Raw genomic sequence first — 24,392 nt, 5'->3', positions numbered from 1 at the left:
CGAACGGGGACGTGCTATAGAGCACAGAGAACTCTACCCAATATTCTGGGATAATCTACGTGGAAAAAGAACCTGAAAGAGAGTGGATGTGTATACATGTATAAGCGAATCACTCTGTTGTACAGCAGAAATTATCACAACCTTGTAAATCAACTATACGTCAATAAAACTTTAAAAATAGAATGACATAAATGAACTTATTTGTGAAACAGAAATAGACACATAGACACAGAAACTTATGGTTACCGAAGGGAAAAGGGGATGGGGGGAGATAAATTAGGAGTTTGGGACTGGCAGATACAAACTGCTATATGTAAAATAGAAAAACAACAAGTCCTACTCCATAACACAGGGAATTATGTTCGATACCCTGTAATAAACTAGAATGGAAAAGAATATGAAAAAGAATATTGTATAATATATATAGATATAGATGTAACTGAATCACTTTGCCATATACTAGAAATTAATACAACATTCTAAATCAACTATACTTCAATAATTTGAAAAAAAAGAAATAATTTTGAAAGACTATCTTTGGTATAATTAGGAAAATCTGAATAGTGCCTACATATTAGATAACATAATTGATTTAATTTTAATTTCTTAGGTAAGATAATAGTCTCTAATAATGAGAACCAATGTGAACTACAGAAAAACCAGGTAATTTTCTATGGAGTTAGAAAGCATAAAGTCTTATTTAATGAAAAGGATAACTTTCCTACCTTGCTATGCTGTGTTTTTGAGTAATGATAAAAGTACATATTGAAGTCTTTCAATGATTCATCTTTCAGTTCATAAACTCCATGGCCTGATACCCCTGGTTTCCTAAAAAGAGAGAAAATACAGAGATGAACTGCAGTGTTATTGAAGTACAGAGTAAGACAAATTAAGAATCTAAAAATTAATCTAAAAGTCAAAATCTAGAGGAAGAAAACATAATCTTATCTTATTCAGCTTGCTTAAACTGAAATGACAAATTTTAAGAGGAAGACTAAAAACCTAGACTGTAAGCCCAAAGTCCTGATAAGAGCTAAGCTGTGTTCCATAATTATGAAATTCAAATGAACCTGAAGAAGTTTATTTTTCATACTATATAGATCTGATCCCATGCCCTATTTAAATCCCTAAGGCTTCTTTTTTAGCCTGTGAAGCCTAAGATTGCCTATTTAAGTAAAGCCTGCATTGCCTAAAGGCAAATGTAAAGTAGTAGTAAGACATCATGTCTTTGCAAACTATAAATGAAAATATAGTGGTGAATCCTCTATAGAGAACTATAAGGAAAAGCGTCAGGGCCAAAAGGAGTAATACCATACTTGTTCTGCACATTAAACAGCTTTTGGTCTCTGTTGATGTAAGTGAAATATTTCATTGAACATTATTAGAGCATAAAAAAGCCATACTCTACTTTTAAAGTTATGTGAAATTAGCAATTTATAAATACAATACTATAAAAAGAAAAATCACTATCAGTATCAATTTTTTTTATTTCAAGAATGAATCCACTTAAAATCTTATTTCCATTTTATGTATCTCAAAGAATCAGAAAGTTACAAAATAATGTAAAGTCTACTATTAGTATAATACAAAATAAAAATTTAACAGAATAAATGAAGTCATGGCTTAGATATGATAGAAAAGAAACTATAGGAAAGATTTCTCTGTTTACTTATTAAGTCACCTAATATCACAAATGGGTATTTCTCATTCACCTACCAAAAATAATCACTTCTTCAACATACATGTACTAAGTACCTAGAGTATGGACTTTATTCTCACTCTTTCTGTCTGTATTCCACTTTTTTTTTTTTGTCTTTTTTTTAGGGCCGCACCAGCAGCATATGGAGGTTCCCAGGCCAGGTGTCCAATTGGAGTCATAGCCATCGGCCTAGGCCACAGGCACAGCAACGTGGGATATGTCTATACCCCATTCTTATTCTTGAGAGTTCAGGGAAGAACTTCAGGGCTTCTACAAAGTATTCAAAGTACAAGAAAAAGACTGGTACCTCTCAGAATAAGCATAAATATTAAGTACTTACTTAAATGTGGCCACTTTGTTTATGACATTCTCTAAGCCAGTTTCATTATTTTCCTGTTAAAACAATATTTTTGTCATTTTTACCTTCATGTAACGACTTTATCTTCCCTTACAGTGAACTGAAATACTTTCAACAGCATTCCTGAAATGTTTCGTAAACGATTTAAAAAGATTAATTACCACTATTTAAAAATTAGATGTAAAACCAATGACCTTTGTTTTGAGGGACCAATTTTTTTGGCCACACCCTCGGCATGTATAAATTCGCAGGCCAGGGACTGAATCTGTGCCACAGCAGGAACCAGAGCCATGGCAGTGACAATGATAGATCCTTAGCCCCTTGAGCCACCGGGGAACTCCAGGGACCAATTTCTTAACAGAGGTAAGATCTATGTATAAACTGCTTAAGGAACAAATTTAATCTAAGTCTGCCCTCATATATGTATATACATACAACCAATAATTCAAAGAAAAAGAGCTTTTCTTTATGTAGTATGTTCTTCACACACATCATTTAAGCACATGCCCATGCTGTATTATTAAAATCAATGTAACAAAATAAATGGGATCTAGAGCATACATATATTAACACATATAGATGTCCAAATGTATTCTGACTTTTGGAATTATCATTTTTTTTTCTGAATGACCTGAACCTTTCCCTGAACAAGGTATTTTTTTTTATGAAGTCATTTAAAAACAGGATAAAAAGGAGTTCCCATCGTGGTGCAGCAGAAACAAATCCAACTAGGAACCATGAGGTTGCGGGTTTGATCTCTGGCCTCGCTCAGTGGGTTAAGGATTTGGCATTGCCATGAGCTATGGTGTAGGTCGCAGACTTGGCTCGGATCTGGTGTTACTATGGCTCTGGAGTACGCTGGTGGGGCTACAGCTCGGGTAGACCCCTAGCCTGAGAACCTCCATATGCTATGTGTGTGGCCCTAAAAAAAACAACAACACAGGATAAAAAAAACAAGACAAGATACTAAAGTAAGCTCATAGATTCCTATAGTCTTGCAAAAATTGAGAAATTTACACAGCAGAAATGAACACAACATTGTAAATCAACTATATTTCAATAAAGAAATTTAGCTTACTTAAAAAAAAGTACTTGAGATAAACATTGAAACATCAGGGTATACACTAAAGCTTTTTTTTTTTTTTTTTTGGACAAAGTATGGTATGTATATCATCACTGGTACATGAAATTTTTTTAGGTGGTACATAGTTACATATTCTTAAAATTTTGAAGTTATTTGCTTATTTTATTTATTTATTTAATATTTGTCTTTTGTCTTTTTTTAAGGGCTGTACCTGCGGCATATGGAGGTTCCCAAGGCTGGGAGTTGAATCAGAGCTGTAACTGCCAACCTATACCACAGCAACAGCAACTTGGGATCCGAGCCGCATCTGCGACCTACACCACAGCTCACAGCAACGCCGGATCCTTAACCCACTGATCAGGGACAGGGAGTGAACCCAAGTTCTCATGGATTGTCAGGTTCGTTAACCACTGAGCCATGACAGGAACTCCCTATTCACTTATTTTTTTTTTGTCTTTTGTCTTTTGTCTTTTTGTTGTTGTTGTTGCTATTTCTTGGGCCGCTCCCGCGGCATATGGAGGTTCCCAGGCTAGGGGTCTAATAGGAGCTGTAGCCACTGGCCTACGCCAGAGCCACAGCAACTCGGGATCCGAGCCGTGTCTGCAACCTACACCACAGCTCACGGCAACGCCGGATCATTAACCCACTGAGCAAGGGCAGGGACCGAACCCGCAACCTCATGGTTCCTAGTCGGATTCGTTAACCACTGCGCCACGACGGGAACTCCCCTATTCACTTATTTTAATATTTATCAGGAAAAAATAATCTAGAAAATGTCAGACCTAATATTCCTTGTATTACTGATAGAAAGATGCCAAGGAAAAATGTAAATGACTTTAAAATGTATTAATAATTATGAAATTGATAGATGTGTAAAAATTATGAAGGTGACATGCTAAATTACAAAGTTTGAGAATCAGTTAACAATGAAATTGGAAAAAGATACAGATATTTTTGGGGAAAAAGACCAATAGTCAAAGCTTATCTCTATTCTACTTCTCTAGAAAGCCTTCATAATACAGGTAAGTCTCATATCTTTTAGGAATCATTGCTCTAATTCATAATTAAATATCAAAGTAAAAAATATGACTCAACCTTTAGAATTATTACTTCAATATCAGTAATACTGAACATAAACATCACCTGTGGTGACAACACCCTGCAGGCCTCTAGTTAGAGGAACTGAGATACTAATGCAAGTTCACGCTGGGGGACATGGGAAGGCATCAAGCCTTCTCGAGACTACCAAGCAGCCTAGGATGCTCCAAGCTACCCTACCTTTCCTCCTTGCTTCAATTGGAGTCAGACTCATGTCAAAATCTAATGGTTCCCCAAGCCTTACGCACCTTCCTCACCATTTCTCATTTTTTTTTATTTGTTTCCAATAAAATCTTAAATGTTTTGTCTTGACATGTGTCTGCTTCTCAGAATACCCACACTAACACATGATCCAAATAGTCTTACTATTTCAGGAAGCCCCGTTCTCCTCTGGAGAAATCTTTTTTGGTCTTTTTAGGGCTGAACCTGTGGCATATGGAGGTTCCCAGGCTAGGGGTCTAATTAGAGCTGTAGCTGCCAGCCTACACCACAGACACAGCTACAGAGGATCCAAGACGCATCTGCAACCTACACCATAGCTCATGGCAACACCAGATCCTTAACCCACTGAGCGAGGCCAGGGATCAAACCCGTAACCTCATGGTTCCTAGTTGGATTCTTTCCGCTGTGCCACGATGGGAACTCCATCCTCTGGAGAAATCTCTTTTTTTTTTTTTTTGTCTTTTTGCTGTTTCTTGGGCCACTCTCGTGGCATATGGAGGTTCCCAGGCTAGGGGTCTAATAGGAGCTGTAGCCACCAACCTACGCCAGAGCCACAGCAACTCGGGATCCGAGCCGCGTCTGCAACCTACACCACAGCTCACGGCAACGCCGGATCGTTAACCCACTGAGCAAGGGCAGGGACCGAACCCGCAACCTCATGGTTCCTAGTCGGATTCGTTAACCACTGCACCACGACGGGAACTCCTGGAGAAATCTTAAAGTAAAAAAATCAAAGAGTTTTTCTGCTAGAAAATGTTTCCTAAATAGCCAGAATATGTCTAAAATGTTCCCTGATGTCCAAAAGCCAAGAATTAAAATTTATACCACCAAAAAATTAATGCTGATAGTTTCACCTGTGAAAATGCCTTAAAAAGATTTTCCTAAAACTCTGAAGTACCTTCCAATTAAAGGAAAAAATTACCCTATCTCTTAAGGATCCGGTGTTGCCGTGAGCTGTGGTGTAGGTTGCAGACGTGGCTTGGATCCTGCGTTGCTGTGGCTCTGGCGTGGGCCAGTGGCTACAGCTCCAATTCGACCCCTAGCCCTGGGAACCTCCATATGCCTCGGGAGCGGCCCAAGAAATAGCAAAAAGACAAAAAGACAAAAAAAAAAAAATTACCCTATCTTGAAGTAAGAGTAAAAAACAAAATTGGACTTACATTCTCAGGTAAATTTTTGGCAATGGCACTATGTGGCATGGGTTCAATACAAAGCAAGTGAATAATTTCTCTCATTGTGACTTCTTCTTTTGTCACATTTCCCACTCCAGGTACATAACGCTCTCCTAATACAAACAATTAAGAGAAAAAGTAAAATAAAGTAATTGCTTTCCATTTAAATCTCTTCCCATCAAGAACATTGCATTAAATTAAATCTGTGAGAGTGACCAAAAATTATTTGAAGATGTTCCTAAATCTGAACAAGATACAGTTGCTGAAAGAGGAAGAAAAAATGAAGAGACCTGAAGAACAAAGGACTTTTCTTGAATTAAAACACACACACACGTATACACATACTCACACATTATAAACAAGGCCCCTCAATTAAATTAGCATATGTTTCTAATCCAGAAAACAAGGAAGATGGCATTGAATGAGCAGTGGCCATCACAGAACAATACCTTTTCTTTCAAGATCTTTATCAATTTTATCTCTACTTGTTATTTAAGAATGAACAAAGTGAAAACTGAAAAACAAAATGCTTTATGTATTTATGGGTTAAATGACAAAAGAGTAAGATGTATCAGGATGGATGGTATTGCTAAAAGGCCCACATGAACAGGTTTCCATTTTTCATCTCAATTAACTACCAAATGGAGAGACAAAAAAAGCTACATTAACTATGAGAACTTCATGCACTTAATTCCCATTGGCTCAAGAAGGTTTACAATATTTGACCTTATGTCACCACTGATTTTCAACACCTCATCTCTACAAAGCCCTGTGATATCTACAAGAGTGTTGTTACAAAGACAGGAATTCTTTGCCTAACAGATTTGATGAATTCTAAAAATTAGCCAAAGAATGATATTTTATTAATTCACTTCCAACAGACTGATTCCTCTTTACCCTTGTAAAACTTCTGTAATTTTCTTTTTTTTTTTTTTAACCAAAACACTATCTCCTTGAAGTTTGATGCTAGAAAAGAACCTTGGAGTTCATGTAGGTTACTTTCACATTTTACAAATTAGGAATTTGGGACCCTAAAAACGTAAATGTCATGCTAAGTGAAGTCAGTCAGATGGTGAGACATCAACATCAAATGCTATCACTTACATGAGGAATCAAAAAAAGGACAAAATGAACTTCTTTACAGAACAGGTACTGACTCACAGACTTTGAAAAACTTATGGAATCCAAATGAGACAGGTTTGGGAGTGGGGAATAGGCTGCGGGTTTGGGATGGAAATGCTGTAAAATCGGGTTGTGATGATCACTGTACAACTATAAATGCAATAAAATTCATTGAGTAATTTTAAAAAAGAAAAAAAATGTAAATGTCATGCTCTCGACAGTTTGTAGCAAGGCCAAGACTAGATCTTCTGATTCCTAATTCAAATTTTACATTACTTAATGTTTTCTCCATTATATAACAAGAGATTTTATACACACACACACACACTTTTAAAAATGTTGGCTCCTAGGAGTTCCTTCCATGGCACAGTGGGTAAAGAATTTGACTGCAATGTCTAGGGTCACTTCAGAGGTACAGGTTAGATCCCTGGCCCAGTGCAATGCGTTAAAGGATCAGGCATTGCCACAGCTGTGGCATAGGTCACAGCTGCAGCTCGGATACAATCTCATATCTGGTAACTTCCACATTCCATGTGGCCATTAAAAAAAAAAAGCTGACTCCTAAAAATAGGACTCTGCCAAGTATTAACTAAATATCAAATCACATAGAAGGAAATATCCAATGAATGTGAATAAACACAGTAACAGCAAAGTAATAACAGCAATAATAAAATAAAATAGTAGCAATAGTGGAAAAAAAGTAAAAATATAAAACAGCAAAAATACAGTAAAGCATTAGAAATTCTTGGGGTTCCCACTGTGGTGCAGTAGATTAAAGGATTCAGTGTTGCCACAGATGTGGTATAGGTCACAGACGCAGCCTAGATTCGATCCCTGGCTTGGGAACTTCCATATGCCACAGTACCGCCAAAAAAGGAAAAAAAAAAAAAAGATTCTTCATATAATATTCCAAGAACAAACACAAAAATTCTCAAGTTTTTGTAATTTAATAAAGTATATCATCAACTTAATCTTTTACAGGTTTTTAATTTGTCCATTTTTTTCAAGCAGTTTCCTATGGAATACTCTGGAGTTATTCCAGGACAGCAAGTGCCTGGAAAATTTACATATCACTTAGCAATGAAAGTTAACCACACTTCTTACTGAAACAAGTAGCTAGTCCAGCAACTTGATCTCTGACAAGTAAAATAAATCCATGTTTTCAGATTTGATTAGAATCCTCAGTCAGACCTACTAATACCAAGCAGTGTCTTCTGCAGTAAAGTAAGAAACAAGAGACAGAATCAGAAGTGCTGAATTTTCACTTACTTGGTAAAATCAACAGACAACAATATAGAATACAGAAAAGTAAAAATATGACAAATACTTGCACAAATAATTTAATAAAATGACCCAGACCACTGTTACATTGAAATTTGATATATACAAACATTTTTGGCACTCAATGTATAGTTATTTTCATCTATATTTCTAACAAGGATAATAATTATATCCCAGACCTCTATAATCAAGTCCAAATAATTACAAATCAGGTATTGTAAAATGAAGATGTAATAGCAGTGCTTTATTGTTTTTGGCTACATCCATAGCATGCAGATGGTTGCTAGGCCAGGTATTAAACCTGAAGCACAGCTGTAACCAGAACCACAACAGTGACAACACCAGATCCTTAACATACTGAGCCATGAGGGTGCTTTTTGAAAAACGAGTTTCTAAACATATCAATCACATTAGTCACATTAAACTCTAATATTCTCTGCAGTACTTGGGAGAAGAATAAAATAACTTACAGTTCTCAGTGTTCTCTCTAAAAAGTAACCTTTTTTTTTTTTTTTTTTTTTTAGTGCCGCACCCTCGGCACATGGAGGTTCCCCGGCTAGGGGTCTAATCAGAGCTATAGAGGCTGGCCTATGCCACAGCCACAGCAACGACAGATCTGAGCCACGTCTGCAACCTACACCATAGCTCATGGCAAACACCGGATCCTTAACCCACTGAGAGAGGCCATGGATCTAACCCGAAACCTCATGGCTCCTAGCCTGATTCGTTTCCACTGCGCCATGACAGGAACTCCTCAAAACATGTTTTAATCTTACCCACAATATAGATGAGGACTTGAAGCATTTCTTCTATTAAGGTATTATATTGTTTAATCAAATCCTACAGAATTATAAAAGAAAAAATTAGTTATATAAGAAACAAAACACTGCATAAACATACATTTCTGGATCAGATTCATGGTCCAATCCATCCAGTATTTTCTTTTAGCAACAGAGAATTATAAGGTGAATAATTCCCTTTTTTTTAACTTCAAATTCAACAAGGTTCCCAATACTTGGCACATAATAAGAACTCAATAACAACTATTAAATATTACTGTTGTTTTCATTACCATTATCATTTCGTGTTATTCCCATTTAGCCTTAAGTCACCAAAGAAATTCTAATCATTAATTTTTCCTCTACCATTGGCTTCCTTCTTACCTGGGTTGGTGAAACAGTAGTTTCAAATAGATAAGTTATCAGCAGCTATGGTGAGAGTACTCTTCCCTAACACCTGTTTTCATTTTTGGCTGCACCCAGAGCATGTGGAAGTTCTCGGGCCAGGGATCAAACCCACAGCACAGTAGCAACCCAAGCCGCTGCAGTGACAGTGCGAGATCCTTAACCTGCTGCACCATAATGGAACTCTCATACCTGTTATTTAAATATTACAGTAAATTAGATATTCACTTTTTTCCCCCTTTTTTGGCTTCTACGTGGCATATGGAGTTCCCAGGCCAGGGATCAGATTTGAGCTTGCTATTGTGATCTATGCTGCAGCTGAGGCAACACCACATCCTTATATCACTGTGCCACGCTGGTTGGGAACTGAACCAGGACCTTAGCACTCTAGAGATGCTGCTGATCCCTTTGTGCCACAGTGGGAACTCCAAATATTCATTTTCACTAAGTATAAAACATGACTAAAAATTAGCTTTGCATTTTATATCCTACCCTTTGGTCCTTTGCAAGTGACTTCTAGTTTGAAAGAATAAAATAATGTCATTCATAAATTCAAAGTAGTCAAAGGCTACTTCATAAACTGGTATTAAATATTAAAATAATGAAGTTTGATAAAACTTGAGAGACAAATTATAAACTGTGAAAAATGTACCAAGTATATAACAAGTGAAGAATTAATATCCTTGTTAAATAAGGAACTTTTACAAAAACAGGAAAAGGGTGAGAACAGCAACAGATAACTGACTACCAAAAAGGGAAAAAAAGACCAATAATCATAAAAACATGGTCAACATCGCTGATAATTAAAGAACTGGAAGTGAAAATTAAACATCATCCTTCACCTACTGAATCAAGAAAGATTAAAAATACCAGTGCCATTACAGATGTATATACTGCTAAAGAAAGCTTAAATTGGAGCAACTTTTCTGAGAGCAATTTTACAATATGTATTCAGTCTTAAAAAAGTATCATATTGTACTCTCCAGCAAATCCACTTTTAAGAATTTATCTTAACAAAATAATTAGGCAAGTATTTAAACCTTGAGGTGCAGAGATGTTTTTTAAGACCAAAAAACAGGAAAAGCTCTTCAGCAATAGGACACTTAAATATAATGCATTCATATAGTACAATACAATACGGCCATTAAAAATCAGGACAAGACTTCACCTATGGCCTACAGCATAACTACACAGTGTTGTCTCTGCAACGGCTCTAGTTTATGGCTTGGTCACTGTGATGTACAGCAGAAACTGTCATAACATTGTAAATCGACTATACATTAATTAAAAAAAAGAGAAAAGGAGTTCCCATTGTGGCGCAGTGGAAACACATCTGACTAGGAACCATGAGGTTATGGGTTCAATCCCTGCCCCTGCTCAGTGGGTTAAGGATCCAGCGTTGCTGTGAGCTGTGGTGCAGGTCGCAGATGAGGCTCAGATCCTGCATTGCCATGAGCTGTGGTGTGGGTGGCTGATGCGGCTCGGATCCTGCGTTGCTATGGCTGTGGTATAGGCTGGCAGCTACAGCTCTGATTAGACCCCCTAGCCTGGGAACCTCCAAATGCCATGGGTACGGCCCTAAAAAGACAAAAAATTTTTAAAAAGATAAAAATAAATTAAAAAGAGAAAAAAAGCACAATTCATAAAATTTTTAAAAATCATGATGTAAAAAGGAATGATATAGTTGTGTATCTACTTAGTAACAAGAAAAAAACCTAAAACATTTCATTAGGCACAGGAAACAAATTACAAAACAGTACATATAAAAGATTCAGGACTTCCTGTTGTAGCTCAGCAGAAACTAATCTGACTAGCACTCATGAGGACGCTGGTTTGATGCCTGGCCTCACTCAGTGTGTTAAGGATCGCCTCTTGGCACATGGAGTTCCTGGGCCAAGGAGCAGATCTGAGCTGCAGTTGTGACCTAAGCCACAGCTGCAGCAACAATGGACCCTTAATGCACTGTGCTGGGCTGGGGATCAAACCTACATCCCAGCATTCCCAAGACACTGCTGATCCTGTTGTGCCACAGCAGGAACTCCACTTCTCCTTTCTATTAATCTACATATAGTCACCCCTCTGTATCCACGGGGGATTGGTTTCAGGATTCCTGCAGGCACCAAAATCCACATATGCTCAAGTCCCTTACATAAAATGGCTAGTACAGTCAGGATTCTGAATCCATGGATACTGAGTGCCAACTGTATTCTAATTTTTGTAGAGTATACATGTGTGTATATGTAGATTATATGCATAATGTATATATGTGCATGATTTCTGGAGATATATGTTAGTAAATAAAAATCATAAATATGATTAAGATTGTTAACAATAATATTCTCTTTAGAATTAATTCACGTAACAAGTTTCTTTCACTTACCTGATCTTTTGTGGCTATAGTCTTGTTAAAAGCATCAGCAAGTTCATACCTCTGAAGTACCAGTAACAAAAACCTGTTGGGGTCCATTAAAGATGCACCAATCTGTGAAAAAAAAAAATCAAGTACCACAGTTCTCATTTATTAAATGGAGAAACATTCAGTCTCTAATAGGACTATCAGAAAAATTATAAAGTAAGTCTACAGAAGATAGACTTACTTTCTAAGATACAACATTCAACAGTGAGAAAAATTTAAATAATAAAGTTATCAATAATTACAGTATCTTCTCTTATTATTAGGACTCTAAGAAGGAAAGTTGAAATAAATACCAGAAGTGATTTAAATAAGTACCTGAAGCATGATGATATCTTTATCATACATTTCTTCTCTGCACTTAACATCTTGGTAATAAAATACCTGTAAAATGAAAGGCAGAATCAAAGCTAAAAGAATCATTTTATTTCAAAGAGAATTCTCAACAAAAAGTATTCTTAAGGAGTTCCCATTGTGGGTTAAGGATCTGACTGCAGAAACTTGGCTTGCTGTGGAAGCATGGGTTTGATCCTCAGCCAGGGAAATTCCATATGCCACAAGTGAGGCAAACAAACAAAAAACCCCACAAAATCATTCTTAAAATTTTCTCTAAACTAGAAGCCCCATGAACTCCTAGCTGGCAAAAAATAAGCTATAAATCTATGAATAATTTTATGGGATTTGTGAAGATGAAGTGAGGAAACAGGGCATGAAAATAATTCAGAGTTAAAAAGGTGCTATACTAGGAGTTCCCTGATGGCTTAGCAGGCTAAAGATCCAATTTCGTCGCTGCTGTGCCTTGGGTCACTGCTATGACTCAGGTTCAATACTTGGCCCAGGAACTTCTGCAGGCCACAGATACAGCCAAAAAAAAAAAAAAAAGCTCTATACTGGTTGTTATCCTCAACATGCATAACAAAAGAATTTACTTCCCTTAAGTCTAAAATACCACTTCAATAAAAACAAACCAATTTCAACAATCATAACACCATGCAAGGCTTGTTTCCCCATCTTTTAGTAAAAAGAAAACTCCTCCTTATTTGCTCTCAAACAGAAGGGGAAATTGTAGGATAGCCTTCAATTAAGACAGGTAGTAGGAAAGAGTACAGGTTCCAGAGTAAGATAATCTTCAGAAAAGATATGTGTTAGTGGGAAGTTTACTGGTGGTACTACTGGCTTTCACTTAATTTACCACTCAACAGGATGAAAGAAGAAATGTCTATGAGGTCACTAGAACTTTCATTTCTGAGTTTATACAAGAGAATAGAACACAAAAACAGTTAGCAAAATCCAGGGACACAAGGTAAAATAGTGAAAGAAAAAACAGTCAGAAAATGAATACATTCATAATGTGAATATTAAGCCCTGTCATACCTGGCTAATGAGAGAGAGACCATTTCTTCGCCACATTTCAGCAACAACCTGGGCAACCAACACCAGACAACGCAAAGGATATTCCACGAGTACCTCTACTTGAAAATCCTCCTGAAACAGAGTGAGATCAATTGCATTATTTCTCATAGGGCTTGGATGTTATAGCACTACACATTCCTTGGTTTTCTCATTTATAAAATGGAACAGCTTAAACTAGATGACCCCAAGTCAACTATGATTCAGATTTCAATGTTCAAGTACATACATATAAAATTACTAATGGGGAATTATTCAGGTAGGTTACCAAAATATTCTTTTTCTTCCCATTCATCAACCAATAGGTGTTTAGAAACAGGATATAAGTAAATCAACACTTAATAGTCACTTACAAAAGGCACAAATTCATGCAGTCTTGAAATAGCACCCAGCCTGCTTAAACGCACATGAAGACCTAAAGGGTAAAAAAAGGAGAAAAATGAGAAAGCAATAAACCCAGCTAATTTGTTTCCTAGTTAACTCATCAAGTTTGAAAACTTGTGAGATCTAAATATACATTTGTGGAGTTCCTATTGTGGCTCAGCAGGTTACGAACCCAACTCCATGAGGATGTGGGTCTGATTCCTGGCCTTGCTCAGCGGGTTAAGGATCTGGCATTGCTGTGAGCTGTGGTATAGGCCAGCAGCTACAGCTCTGATTTGACCCCTAGCCTGGGAACTTCCATATGCCATAGGTGCAGCCCTAAAAAGACAAACTAAACTAAACTAAATAAATATACATTTAAGTTTAGAAATGATACTTTAGAACACAAACTTTTGATTTCTAATTTTTTTTTTTCCTTTTCCAGCCACACTCTCAGCATATGAAAGTTCCTGTGCCATGGATCAAATGTGATCACATCTGTGACTTACACTACAGTTTCACCAACGCCAGATCCATAACCCAATGCACCAGGCCAGGGATTGAACTGGCAACGCCATAGAAGCAAGCTGGATCATTAACCCACTGTGCCACAGTAGGAACTCCTGAATTCTAATTTTGAAACTCAGTATTACTAACATATTTAAGATTCTACATTGCGCATTATATATAAATAATATTGTGCCTCTTAAGAAAGGCTTGTTTTGCTCGACTACACATCAAAAAATGAAAACTAATCTAAGTATTTATTTTCATAAAAATAGAAGTGACATAAAATCACATGTCAATTATACCATATACAAAAATTAACTAAAAATGAATGAAAAGACATAAACATAGAAGCTAAAACTATAAAACCCTTCAAAGATAACATAGGGAAAAGGCTTCATAACACTGAGTTTGGCAATAATTTCTTAGATATGACACCAAAAGCACAGGCAGACAAAGGAAAAATAAGTTAGATAACATCAAAATTAATAACTTTTTTGCATCAAAGAGTACTATTAATAGAGTGAAAAGGCAACCCCACAGGATAGGAGAAAATACTTGCAAATCATGTATCTGATAAGCAGTTAATATTGAGACTATATAAAGAACTCCAGCAACTCAACAACAACAAAATCTAACTAAAAATCAGACAAAGAACTTGAACAGACATTTCTCCAAAGAAGATATACATACAGCCAATAAATACAGGAAAAGATGCTCAGTATCACTAATCATTAAGGAAACGCAAATCAAAACTATAAGGAGATACCTGGATCTTTTGTTACCTGGGTCACCAGGTAAACAAGCACCCTTAGATAGATGTTATTGTGACAGCTCTCTGAAGGACAGTGACAGTGACAACTCTTAACTGCAACATCTGAACTGAGTATGTTTGTATATACTGATTATAGAGCAAAAACAGAACTCATTCTCTTATATCTAGAAAAAGCAAACCTAATAGAAACTGGCAAAATTCAAACACTCACCAGCAAGAGTCCTAGAGAGTGGCAGATGTATGCTTACAAGATCTTCGGATACTTTGTAGGACTTAGTTTCCAAAGTATGACCACACAATTGTATTACTGTTTTGCTACTAGATACGAAACTTGTACTGCACCTCATCACAGCTTTGTGACATTCTTTATAAGCCACTAATAAGAGTTCCTCCTAAAAGGAAAATAAAAATGGAAATAAACTGACAAGTCATCTACTTTACCATATCATTCAATAAATATTTTAAAAATAGGAGCACAAAATAATTCTATGCGCTGCTAGAGCTACCTTAACAGGATCTGCAAGCCAATAGAAAACATTCAGACAGACACACATACACACATTTAAAAGTAAAGTAGAAAATTGTAAGCCATGTAAATGGTATAAACTAACTACTGAAAGAGGGGAAAAAAAAGAATCACAAGCAACTGGGTATATATATTTGTAAAAGCAGCTTTTGAGTGGGTCTAAAAGAACACACAGAATATAAGTATTTGGAAAAGATGGTGGGAAGGTAGCATTTTAAGCAGAGATACAGAATAAACAAAGAGAAATATGGGGAAGGACAACTCCTGTTCAGGTAGTGGAAAAGAATTAAAAATTAGATAAATCAAAGGGTTTATGGTTAGAATTAATGAGCAATTAATCTGGAAATATGCCTCGACATTGCCATGTGAATTTTAATATACTGACAATACCTAAAGGACTAATAATGTGGTCAACATACTGCTTCAAGTAGAATCAATCAGTTTCAATGAAGATGATAAATTGGAGAGGGTAATGCTAGAAGACAAGGAAATCAACAGAAAGATTACTAAAAAATGTAAGTCTAAGATGATAAGAGACTCAACTAGGGTAGGGGCAGTCAGGGCAAAAAAAAAAAAAAATAAGCCCACAGGAAATAAGTTAGAATTACAAAATAAATTTAGGAGAAGGAAAACTCAAATTTGGATGAGTATGGCAGGGAGAGAGGTGTCAAAGATCACTCTTTAAAGTGTGTTTTTTATACTGATTTTAATCTTGAAAAAAGAGTTCTATAATCAATTAAATTTGGGGAATATCCCTCTTAGAAATTAGCACATTGATTAATTTAAGGATTTGAGAAGCTGGGTGTCTTAAAAGAATCATGTTTGATTTTATTCAATCTAGCATTTCCTAATAAGAACACAAAACTTTTCCCCCCTCAAGAGTCTGTTAACATTTAACACACAGAACACAGTGGCTCTGAGACTTTCTGTACTGATGTATATAGATCATGGTGTCATGAATAGAACAAGGGAAGTCAAGAAGAGAAAATACAAGCTAGAAGTAGAAGGAAACGATGACAAGTCAATGTAATATATTCTGAGTTTGAAATACAAATGTAAGATCTAAGCAGTACTGTCTAGCACACAAATAAAAGTGATACTATAGCTTGGGAGAGTTACCTTGTGAAGTTTTAGCACACATGGGCATATGGAAGTTTCCAGGCTAGGGGTCAAATCAGAGCTACAGCTGTTGGCCTATGCCACAGCCACAGCCACAGCCATGCCGAATCCAAGCCACATCTTTGACCTTCAACCCACAGCTGTATCATTAACCCACTGAGCAGGGCCAGGGATTAAAACCACATCCTCATGGATACGAGCTGGGTTTGTTACCACTGAGCCACAATGGGAACGCCTATCTTATGAAGTTTTGATTAAGGTGGTAGAAATAAAAGATTTGTAAGAAAGACAATAGAATGAAAAATGTCTCATTTAGTAGGTAGAAGGAATGGGGCAGGGCAGGGGGTGGGAAGGCAATCACTTTTTGGGGAGCCAAAAAATATGTCCTGTCCTTAACAGTCTATAAAGCTACTCTGCTAGATTAAAGTCTATTGTGTCTGTGATTGTGACTAAAATTGTGAATATGTAACCAATCACTGGTGTGGAGCAGAAGAGAAAAGGAAAAAGGCTTTTGTTCCTGTTGTTTTTAAAATTAGGAATCCTATGTGTTTAGAGGCAAAAGAATGAAAGAGTGGGAAATACCAGAAGAGACAACTGAGGAAGCAGACTCCAGGAAGAAATAATATAAGTAGGGACCAAGAGCCTAGGAAGATACATTAGTTTTAGAAAGAGATTTAAAGTTTTAAAAAAAGAGAGAGGGAATGTGTGCACAAGAGACCGATAGCAAAAATATAGAGAAACTTAGAGAAACTATGGTGAGAGGTACAAACTGGAGAACATTGACTCAGATGATGTCAATTTTCTCAGAACAGAAATAAATGAGGTCATCTTTTCAAAAGGGAATCTGGGGGTAGAACTGTGCTATAAAGAGGTCTAAAATTATTGCTTAAGGAAAAACATTAGTTCTATGTTTTAAAATTAATTTTTAGTTGTATTATTAATAACCATTTCTCTCCATGGTACAATGTAAGGTCTATAATGTCTTGTTTATCACATCACCTAGAATGGCGTAATGCCTATATTGAAGAACAATAAGATGTAACAAATTGTGAGGACATATTTATATAGTTACTCTGTTTTTTAATCAATTTATGCATTTTATGTTTTACTTATTTTCAGAGGGTGTATTATTTTTGCTATTCTTACCATTAAGGTATTCCTTTTGTTATGCTATATAAAATATTTAATGGTATATAAGGCTTTCTTCTTTATAAATTTTAGTTGCATAATATACACAATTGTAATATAATGCTAATTTTTAAAGAAAAATTGAAATGTAATAGATAATACTAAATAGTAAAGATGAAAGCCATACAAAATGGGATAAAGTATAGAATAAATTTCCTTTTTGTCTCAGCAAAAAAAGAAAAATAATAATAATAATAAGTGTATTAGAGATACATCATCTTCTACATAAGTTCATGTTGTATTCCTATAACCAAGGGCTGGTTTAAATATATGTATCATTTAACTTTTTAAAAAATTAATTTTTAAATGGTTTAACACACACAAGTTTCTTGCTTGAATAAATACTCACCCCTCTCCATGGAATATTTAAAACCTATGTGGTCCTAATTTTCATATTATTAATATTTATGTCCAAGGAAATAAATTTATTTAATTACTGTGAGTCGTATTTATTAAATTCTACTATTCCAAAAGGTAAAAGAAATTATCCATAAAGCACATTTTCTAATTAAGTGTAAAAAACTACAAATTTAATATGAAAAATTCAAATATATAAAAACATTTTATACTTAAGTGATAAAACTTTACATCAAGAAAGTTGCAACATAAATCTACGCTATTAATAAGCATTAGAAAACTTAGAAAGTCACTGATCCTACTAACATATCTTACTTACATCACAAGCACACCACTCTTGGAACATGAGTAAAATATTCTTCAATTGCATCTGTATAGCAATGGCAGCCTCCCAGTCAGGATCCACTTCTATGTGTTGCCCAACCTGTCTTCTAATTTCTTCCATTCCCTACACGAAAAGAGGGATTAACATATGTACATAGAACTTCTTTGTTTCTCTACTGGCAAAACATAAAATCAACACGATTCATATTCATAAATGCATAGTTTTTTGTTTGTTTTTACTTTTTAGGGCCACACCTGTGGCATACAGAAGTTCCCAGGCTAGGGGTCTAAGTAGAGCTACAGCTGCCAGCCTACACCAAAGCCACAGCAATGCTAGATCCGAGCTGCATCTGCAACCTACACCACAGCTCACAGCAATGCCAGATCTCCGACCCACTGAGTGAGGCCAGGGATTGAACCTGCATCCTCATGGATACTGGTAGGATTTGTTTCCGCTACACCACAATGGAAACACCCCACACATAGTTTTTTAACATGGCTGTTAGACTAGGTCAGAATACATGGATTCAAATCCTAACTCTGTCTCTTTACAGCTGTGTGACCCTGGTCAAATTATTTCTAAGCTATGATTCCCTTATAGTTTAAAGTGGGGATAATAACAGTAACTACTCATAGATTGCTAAGATGCTCAAAAGAAACAATGCATGCAAGTGCTTACTATAATATCACATGGTAAGCAACAATAAACATTAATAGTAACAGCAACAGTTACTGAGGAATTTAGAAAGACTGATAAAAGCTGGATCCATGAGGCAGTGTTTAAACTTCATTTCTATTTTGCTAGATTTATTCCTCCTCAAATAAAAAACATAATTTGTTAAAAATAAAACAAAACATGAAAGACTGGTTCAATTTTTAAAAATAAGTTTATCTTAACTGATGTCCAGAAGAACTATCATACCTGCATACAGGTAAGAATCTTCAAAAAGGATCGAAAACCTTCAAGGAACTGCATTCTTAATCTTTCTGTCCACACTGTGGGCTTGCTGATCAGGATATACCTATCATTTCAAGAGACAAAGAAACATTTCATTTCCCTATATTGAAGTAATTTTAAGGTTATTATAACTACAGACAATGTCAATTCATCAAAATTATAGACTCTAATTTCTTACAATTTTAGGGCAGAGCTAGAATTTAATCAGGGAAATGTGAACACTCTGTGAGAGGCAGATGTCAAAGCTAAGCCTGACTTCTCCAGTCAAGTTAGTCTGGTTAAGTGACCTATGAGGAACCTAGCCTGCCACAGCTGGACAACCACAGGACAGATTTTCTAGAACTGTTCATACCCTTCACCCCAGGGGTCAGCTGAAATCCCTTCAGTCTCAAAATGCATGTCAAAACTAAATGTGCAGGATGTATTTATGCTGTTCATGCAAACTATTTCAAAATATTTTGTAAATTATAAAATATTTTTGTGTATTAAAATCATACATCTTTTCCCCTTAAAGCATGCAGTCATAAGAATTACAGAAAATTTGCAACACATAAAGTAGTTTGGCCTGAGGGTTCAAAACTTCTATTGCTGCTCAGTATGTAATGAAGAGAGATTGGTACAGCTTTGTAGAATATTCTATACTGCTTCCTCAGAGCTATTCATTCCCACTACCTGATTTCAGTATGATAAATATACTACTTCTGGTGGATGGAGGAGGAGTGGGACTGTGGGGAGGTCAGGAAATTTGGAACAGATTTCCTACCTTCAAGTTTTCTAGCCCAGAACCCAGAAAAAGGATGTAAACACTTATGTCATCTCAGCATATCAGAATATATTTGTTTTAAGAAATAAACAGTCTCATTTTAGCCTATCTTTATGAGACCAATACTTTTTTTTTTCTTGATTTGTTGTCTTTTGAGGGCCACGCCCGCAGCATGTGGAGGTTCTCAGGCTAGGGGTCTAATTGGAGCTGTTGCTGCTGGCCTACGCCACAGCTACAACACCAGATCCAAGCCGCGTCTGCAACCTACACCACAGCTCACGGCAACGCCAGATCCTTAACCCACTGAGCGAGGCCAGGGAGTGAACCCACAACCTCATGGCTCCTAGTCGGATTTGTTAACCACTGAGCCATGACGGGAACTCCAGAGACCAATACTTCTTTTGGCTATAAAGACAATGACTATCTTCATGGCCGATGGGAACAATGTTTACTATGAAAAGACTTCTCAGGAAGGAATCATTAACAATTATTAAAAATTATTTTGTACTCAGTCAACCCAAATCAATTCCTATTACATACCAGGTATTGTTAACATAAACATGAAAAAGACACCTTGCCCTTGAAGTTCAAAGGACAGAGGGGAAAACAGATACGTATACTGGATACTGCAATCCAATGTTAAGCTTCCCCGCAAAAAGGCACAAATAATATAGAACATAAAAAACAAGGCAAAAATATGGGGGAAATTTTTTTTCTTTGTAAAGTTAGTATGGACTATAGTTTAATTTCCCCCTTTCTTTAGGACAAATTAATATTGAAAGTCTACTAAAAATATAATAATTGGGAACTTATCAATGAAATAAACTTGAAATACATTAATTACATTCCAAATCTTTTATTTAAAGTAAAAGTAAGAAAGGCTAAACTTTAAAACCTATCACAATGAATGACGGCCTCAAAGGTTGCCTGTTTTCTAGAGCACTGCTATTTAAATTATGGTACACAAACCAGAACATCAGTATCAATTGGAAGCTCTTTAGAATGCAGAATCTAAGGTTCTAGTCAGATCTGCTAGGTAATAACCTGCATTTTAACAAGCTCCCCAAATAATTTTTCATATTAATATTTGAGAAGCACTGATCTAGAAAGACAATTTACATCTCTAGTTTCTAATGATCGCATACAGTTCATGCCTGACTTCTCTAGCAGATCTAGCAAGTAAAGACGATGTGAGGGATAGGAAGAAAGGAAAGAGTAAGAAAGGAAAGGACAGAGTTCCTCATGGCTCAGTAGATTAAGGATCTGGCGTTGTCACTGCTGTGGTGCAAGCTGAGGCTGTGGCATAGGTTCGATCCTTGGCCCAGATAGGAAAGGAAGAATTAAGATTTTGCTACACACACACGCAAGAGGAGTTCCCATCGTGGCGCAGCAGAAATGAATCCGACTAGGAACCATGAGGTTGCAGGTTCGATCCCTAGCCTCGCTCAGTGGGTTAAGGATCCAGCGTTACCAGGGGCTGTGGTGTAGGTCGCAGACTCAGCTTGGATCTAGCATCACTGCTGTGGCTGTGGCATAAGCTGGCAGCTACAGCTCTGATTCGACCCCTAGTTTGGGAATTTCTCTATGCCATGGGTGTGGCCCTAAAAAGCCAAAAAAAAAAAAAAGAATTTGCTATACTTATCAGAAATAGAAAGGGAGAGGTTATAGTAATAAAAGGATAATATTCACTTAATAAAAGCAAGGTTCAACTGTATCTCTTTTCTAAGTTTCATTTCCACAGTATCTCAACAGATACCTTCCACAGAGTGACAAATGAAACTAAATTAATAGCAGTATAGTATTTAGAATGAGAAAGGTAATAATCCCTTCCTTTTACTCCACAGATCTCAGAGTACTGTGTTCATTTCTTTGTGTATACCTTTAAGTGGTTTACAGTCAACTAAAAATGAGTTCAGTAGAGAAGGACAACAATCTAGAAAAACTTTAAATTTGAAACAGGTACATTTAAAGAAAATGATATACACCTTAACCTAATGAAGTCTTGGCAGATAGGCCTTTTGTCTTTAAATATTTCAAGTTAAATGAGCATTGAAGTTGTTCTGAGTGGACGGTTAGCAAGAACTATGGAATGAAAGCTACAAAAAGACAGAGATCAATATAAAATAAAAAACTTTGTAAAAGTTGGAAGGGTCCACTCAAAGTCTGGAATATACTGCTTTGAGAGAATGAAAATTTCCTGAGGCAGGCTGAAAAGAGCTTCTGCTAATACCAACAAACTTATTTCATGTTGAGGTACAGTCAGATAAGTAAGGTGAGACTATGGAGAGGTACAAAATTTGGAAAAATTTAGACTTTATTCTGGAAACAAAAGGCACTAAGTATTTGTAGTTATTTCTAACTCATTTAAACAGGGTTTCAGGAAAAAGTAGTGAATGAATAAATACATGGGAAAAGTACATAAAAAATGACAGGAAGATTTCTATGATGAGAGACCTGAGAAATGGGGCTCAATAATTATTTGTTAAAGGAAGGGTGTATGTGGTGTTTTAGGCCAGTTTTCAGAGAAGGCTTTGTTGTTCTTTACGTAGTCTATGAGGCTACATCATGTAGTGAAAGGAACATGAGTATTACAGATAAATACTGCTCTTCTCCAATCCAAACTCTGCTACTTACTAGTTTTGAGACTATAACCAAATAATTATAATCTACAGATAAAGATTATATCACATATCTTATGAGAATAAGAATAAAATGAGGTAAAATAAGTAAAGCTCCTTAGTACATAGCAGTTACTAATAAATAACACAAGAGCTTTGTAAGAGCAGATTATGTGAGAAGCCTAGCACAGTATCTGTTAAACAGGTGCTCAAAAGAACTAATTTTTCCTCTCCTTGTCACTAGAGATATCTCTATTTATGTAAGGATGTAGGAGATCAGTTGTAAGCATCAGGAAAGTGGGAAATGTTTGAAGTTACCTTTCCAACTAAAGACCCTAAAGTTTTACCATAGGAGTAAATATCTAGGGATATGTTACTCTAAATTATTCACCATAGAGAATAACTATAGTCAGAGATCCATAAAGTGTAGTACAATATGGTAAAACAATGATATGATTATGCACCACTTCTCTGAATACAAAAACAACTCAGTTGTAAAAATACTTCACAGTAATGAAAGCCACATTAAAGAGGTTTTTTTTTCCTACACAGTAGACCAGGGGATGACACTGATTTATCACTAAGCTTTAAGTACTGTCATTTGGAGTTTTTGTGTTTTTGTTTATTTTACATAACTAAATTATATAATTTGTTAACACACTAGCTAAATGGCAATTCATAACTGAACTCATCACCCTCTCTATAAGTACTAAAGATGTGAAAACCTAACAATTTACTAAATACTATATATTTGTATTATAGTTATAATCATACTTAGAAATTGAGGAATTTGAAAAGGGTTATAAGAATCTTTCTCAGTAATATTAAGGATCCAATGCATACTTCCAGAAGTCTGTCAAAGATATTTTTTTAACAAGACTAAACTATTTCCAGGTTGGTTTGGAACCAACCAATCTCTCTATACAAATCGAAATGTATTTCCTTTTAGGTCCAATGATCCCAAATGTGATCTATCAGGTATTCCAACTTTAAAAGGAAATTCTCAGATACAACCATTCAAATTCTATGGGCTGCTGCAAGAGCAGTACTTAAAGGGAAATTCATAGTGATACAGGCCTTCCTCAAGAAAGAAAATCTCAAATTGACAACTTAACCCACCACCTAAGTGAATTAGAAAAAGAAGAACAAACAAAATCTAAGTCAGCAGAAGGAAGGAAATCATAAAGATCAGAGAGGAAATCAATAAAATAGAGATTCAAAAAACAATAGGAAAAAAATCAATAAAACCAAGAGCTGGTTCTTTGAAAGGGTAAACAAAATTGAGAAACATCTGGCCATACTCACCAAGAAGAGGAGAGAAAAAACTCAAATAAACAAAATAGGAAATGAAAAAGGAGAAATTCCAATGGATACTGCAGAATACAAAAAACCATAAGAGAATACTATGAACAATTACATGCCAGCAAATTTCACAACTTAGAAGAAATGGATAACTTTCTAGAGACTTACAGCCCGCCAAAACTGAATCAAGAAGAAACAGATCAATCACTAGAAATGAAACTGAGTATATAATAAAAACACTCCCTACAAACAAAAGTCCTGAACAAGATGCTTCACAGGCAAATTCTCCCAAACATTCAAAGAAGAACTTATACCCATCCTACTTAAACTCTTCCAAAAGACTGAAGAAGGAACACTCCCAAATACATTCTGTAAAGCCACCATCATCCTAATGCCAGAACCAAAGATACTACCAAAAAAAAAATTATAGGGGAATATCTTCAATGAATATAGACGTAAAAATTCTCAACAAAATTTTAGCCAACCGAATCCAACAACATATAAAAAAGATCATACAGCACGACCAAGTGGGATTCATCCCAGGTTCAC

The 24,392-nt window shown here is 35.9% G+C and overlaps 1 protein-coding gene across 4 annotated transcripts in view; it reads right to left on the bottom strand.

Moving 5' to 3' along the window:
* Positions 1 to 24,392, bottom strand: part of UBR1 (ubiquitin protein ligase E3 component n-recognin 1) — a 139,907-nt gene that overhangs the window by 66,103 nt on the left and 49,412 nt on the right. For all 4 annotated transcript variants that reach the window (XR_007133108.1, XM_047766565.1, XM_047766566.1 and 1 more), the window contains 11 exons: positions 19,125 to 19,224; positions 18,198 to 18,326; positions 14,900 to 15,080; positions 13,397 to 13,458; positions 13,008 to 13,118; positions 11,952 to 12,017; positions 11,601 to 11,702; positions 8,813 to 8,876; positions 5,622 to 5,746; positions 2,040 to 2,092; positions 726 to 828 (listed from right to left, as the gene is read on the bottom strand). Coding sequence is in view for 3 of the 4 variants with exons in the window: in XM_047766565.1 (XP_047622521.1) it covers positions 726 to 828; positions 2,040 to 2,092; positions 5,622 to 5,746; positions 8,813 to 8,876; positions 11,601 to 11,702; positions 11,952 to 12,017; positions 13,008 to 13,118; positions 13,397 to 13,458; positions 14,900 to 15,080; positions 18,198 to 18,326; positions 19,125 to 19,224 (1,096 nt within the window). In the remaining variant the exon portion in view is untranslated. The remainder of the gene's footprint in view (positions 1 to 725; positions 829 to 2,039; positions 2,093 to 5,621; positions 5,747 to 8,812; positions 8,877 to 11,600; positions 11,703 to 11,951; positions 12,018 to 13,007; positions 13,119 to 13,396; positions 13,459 to 14,899; positions 15,081 to 18,197; positions 18,327 to 19,124; positions 19,225 to 24,392) is intronic.

This window comes from Phacochoerus africanus, chromosome 2, assembly GCF_016906955.1.
Source record: "Phacochoerus africanus isolate WHEZ1 chromosome 2, ROS_Pafr_v1, whole genome shotgun sequence".
NCBI classification, from domain to species: Eukaryota; Metazoa; Chordata; class Mammalia; order Artiodactyla; family Suidae; genus Phacochoerus; species Phacochoerus africanus.
Note: the sequence above shows the minus strand (reverse complement) of the source record. Positions and strands in the feature narration are given on the sequence as shown.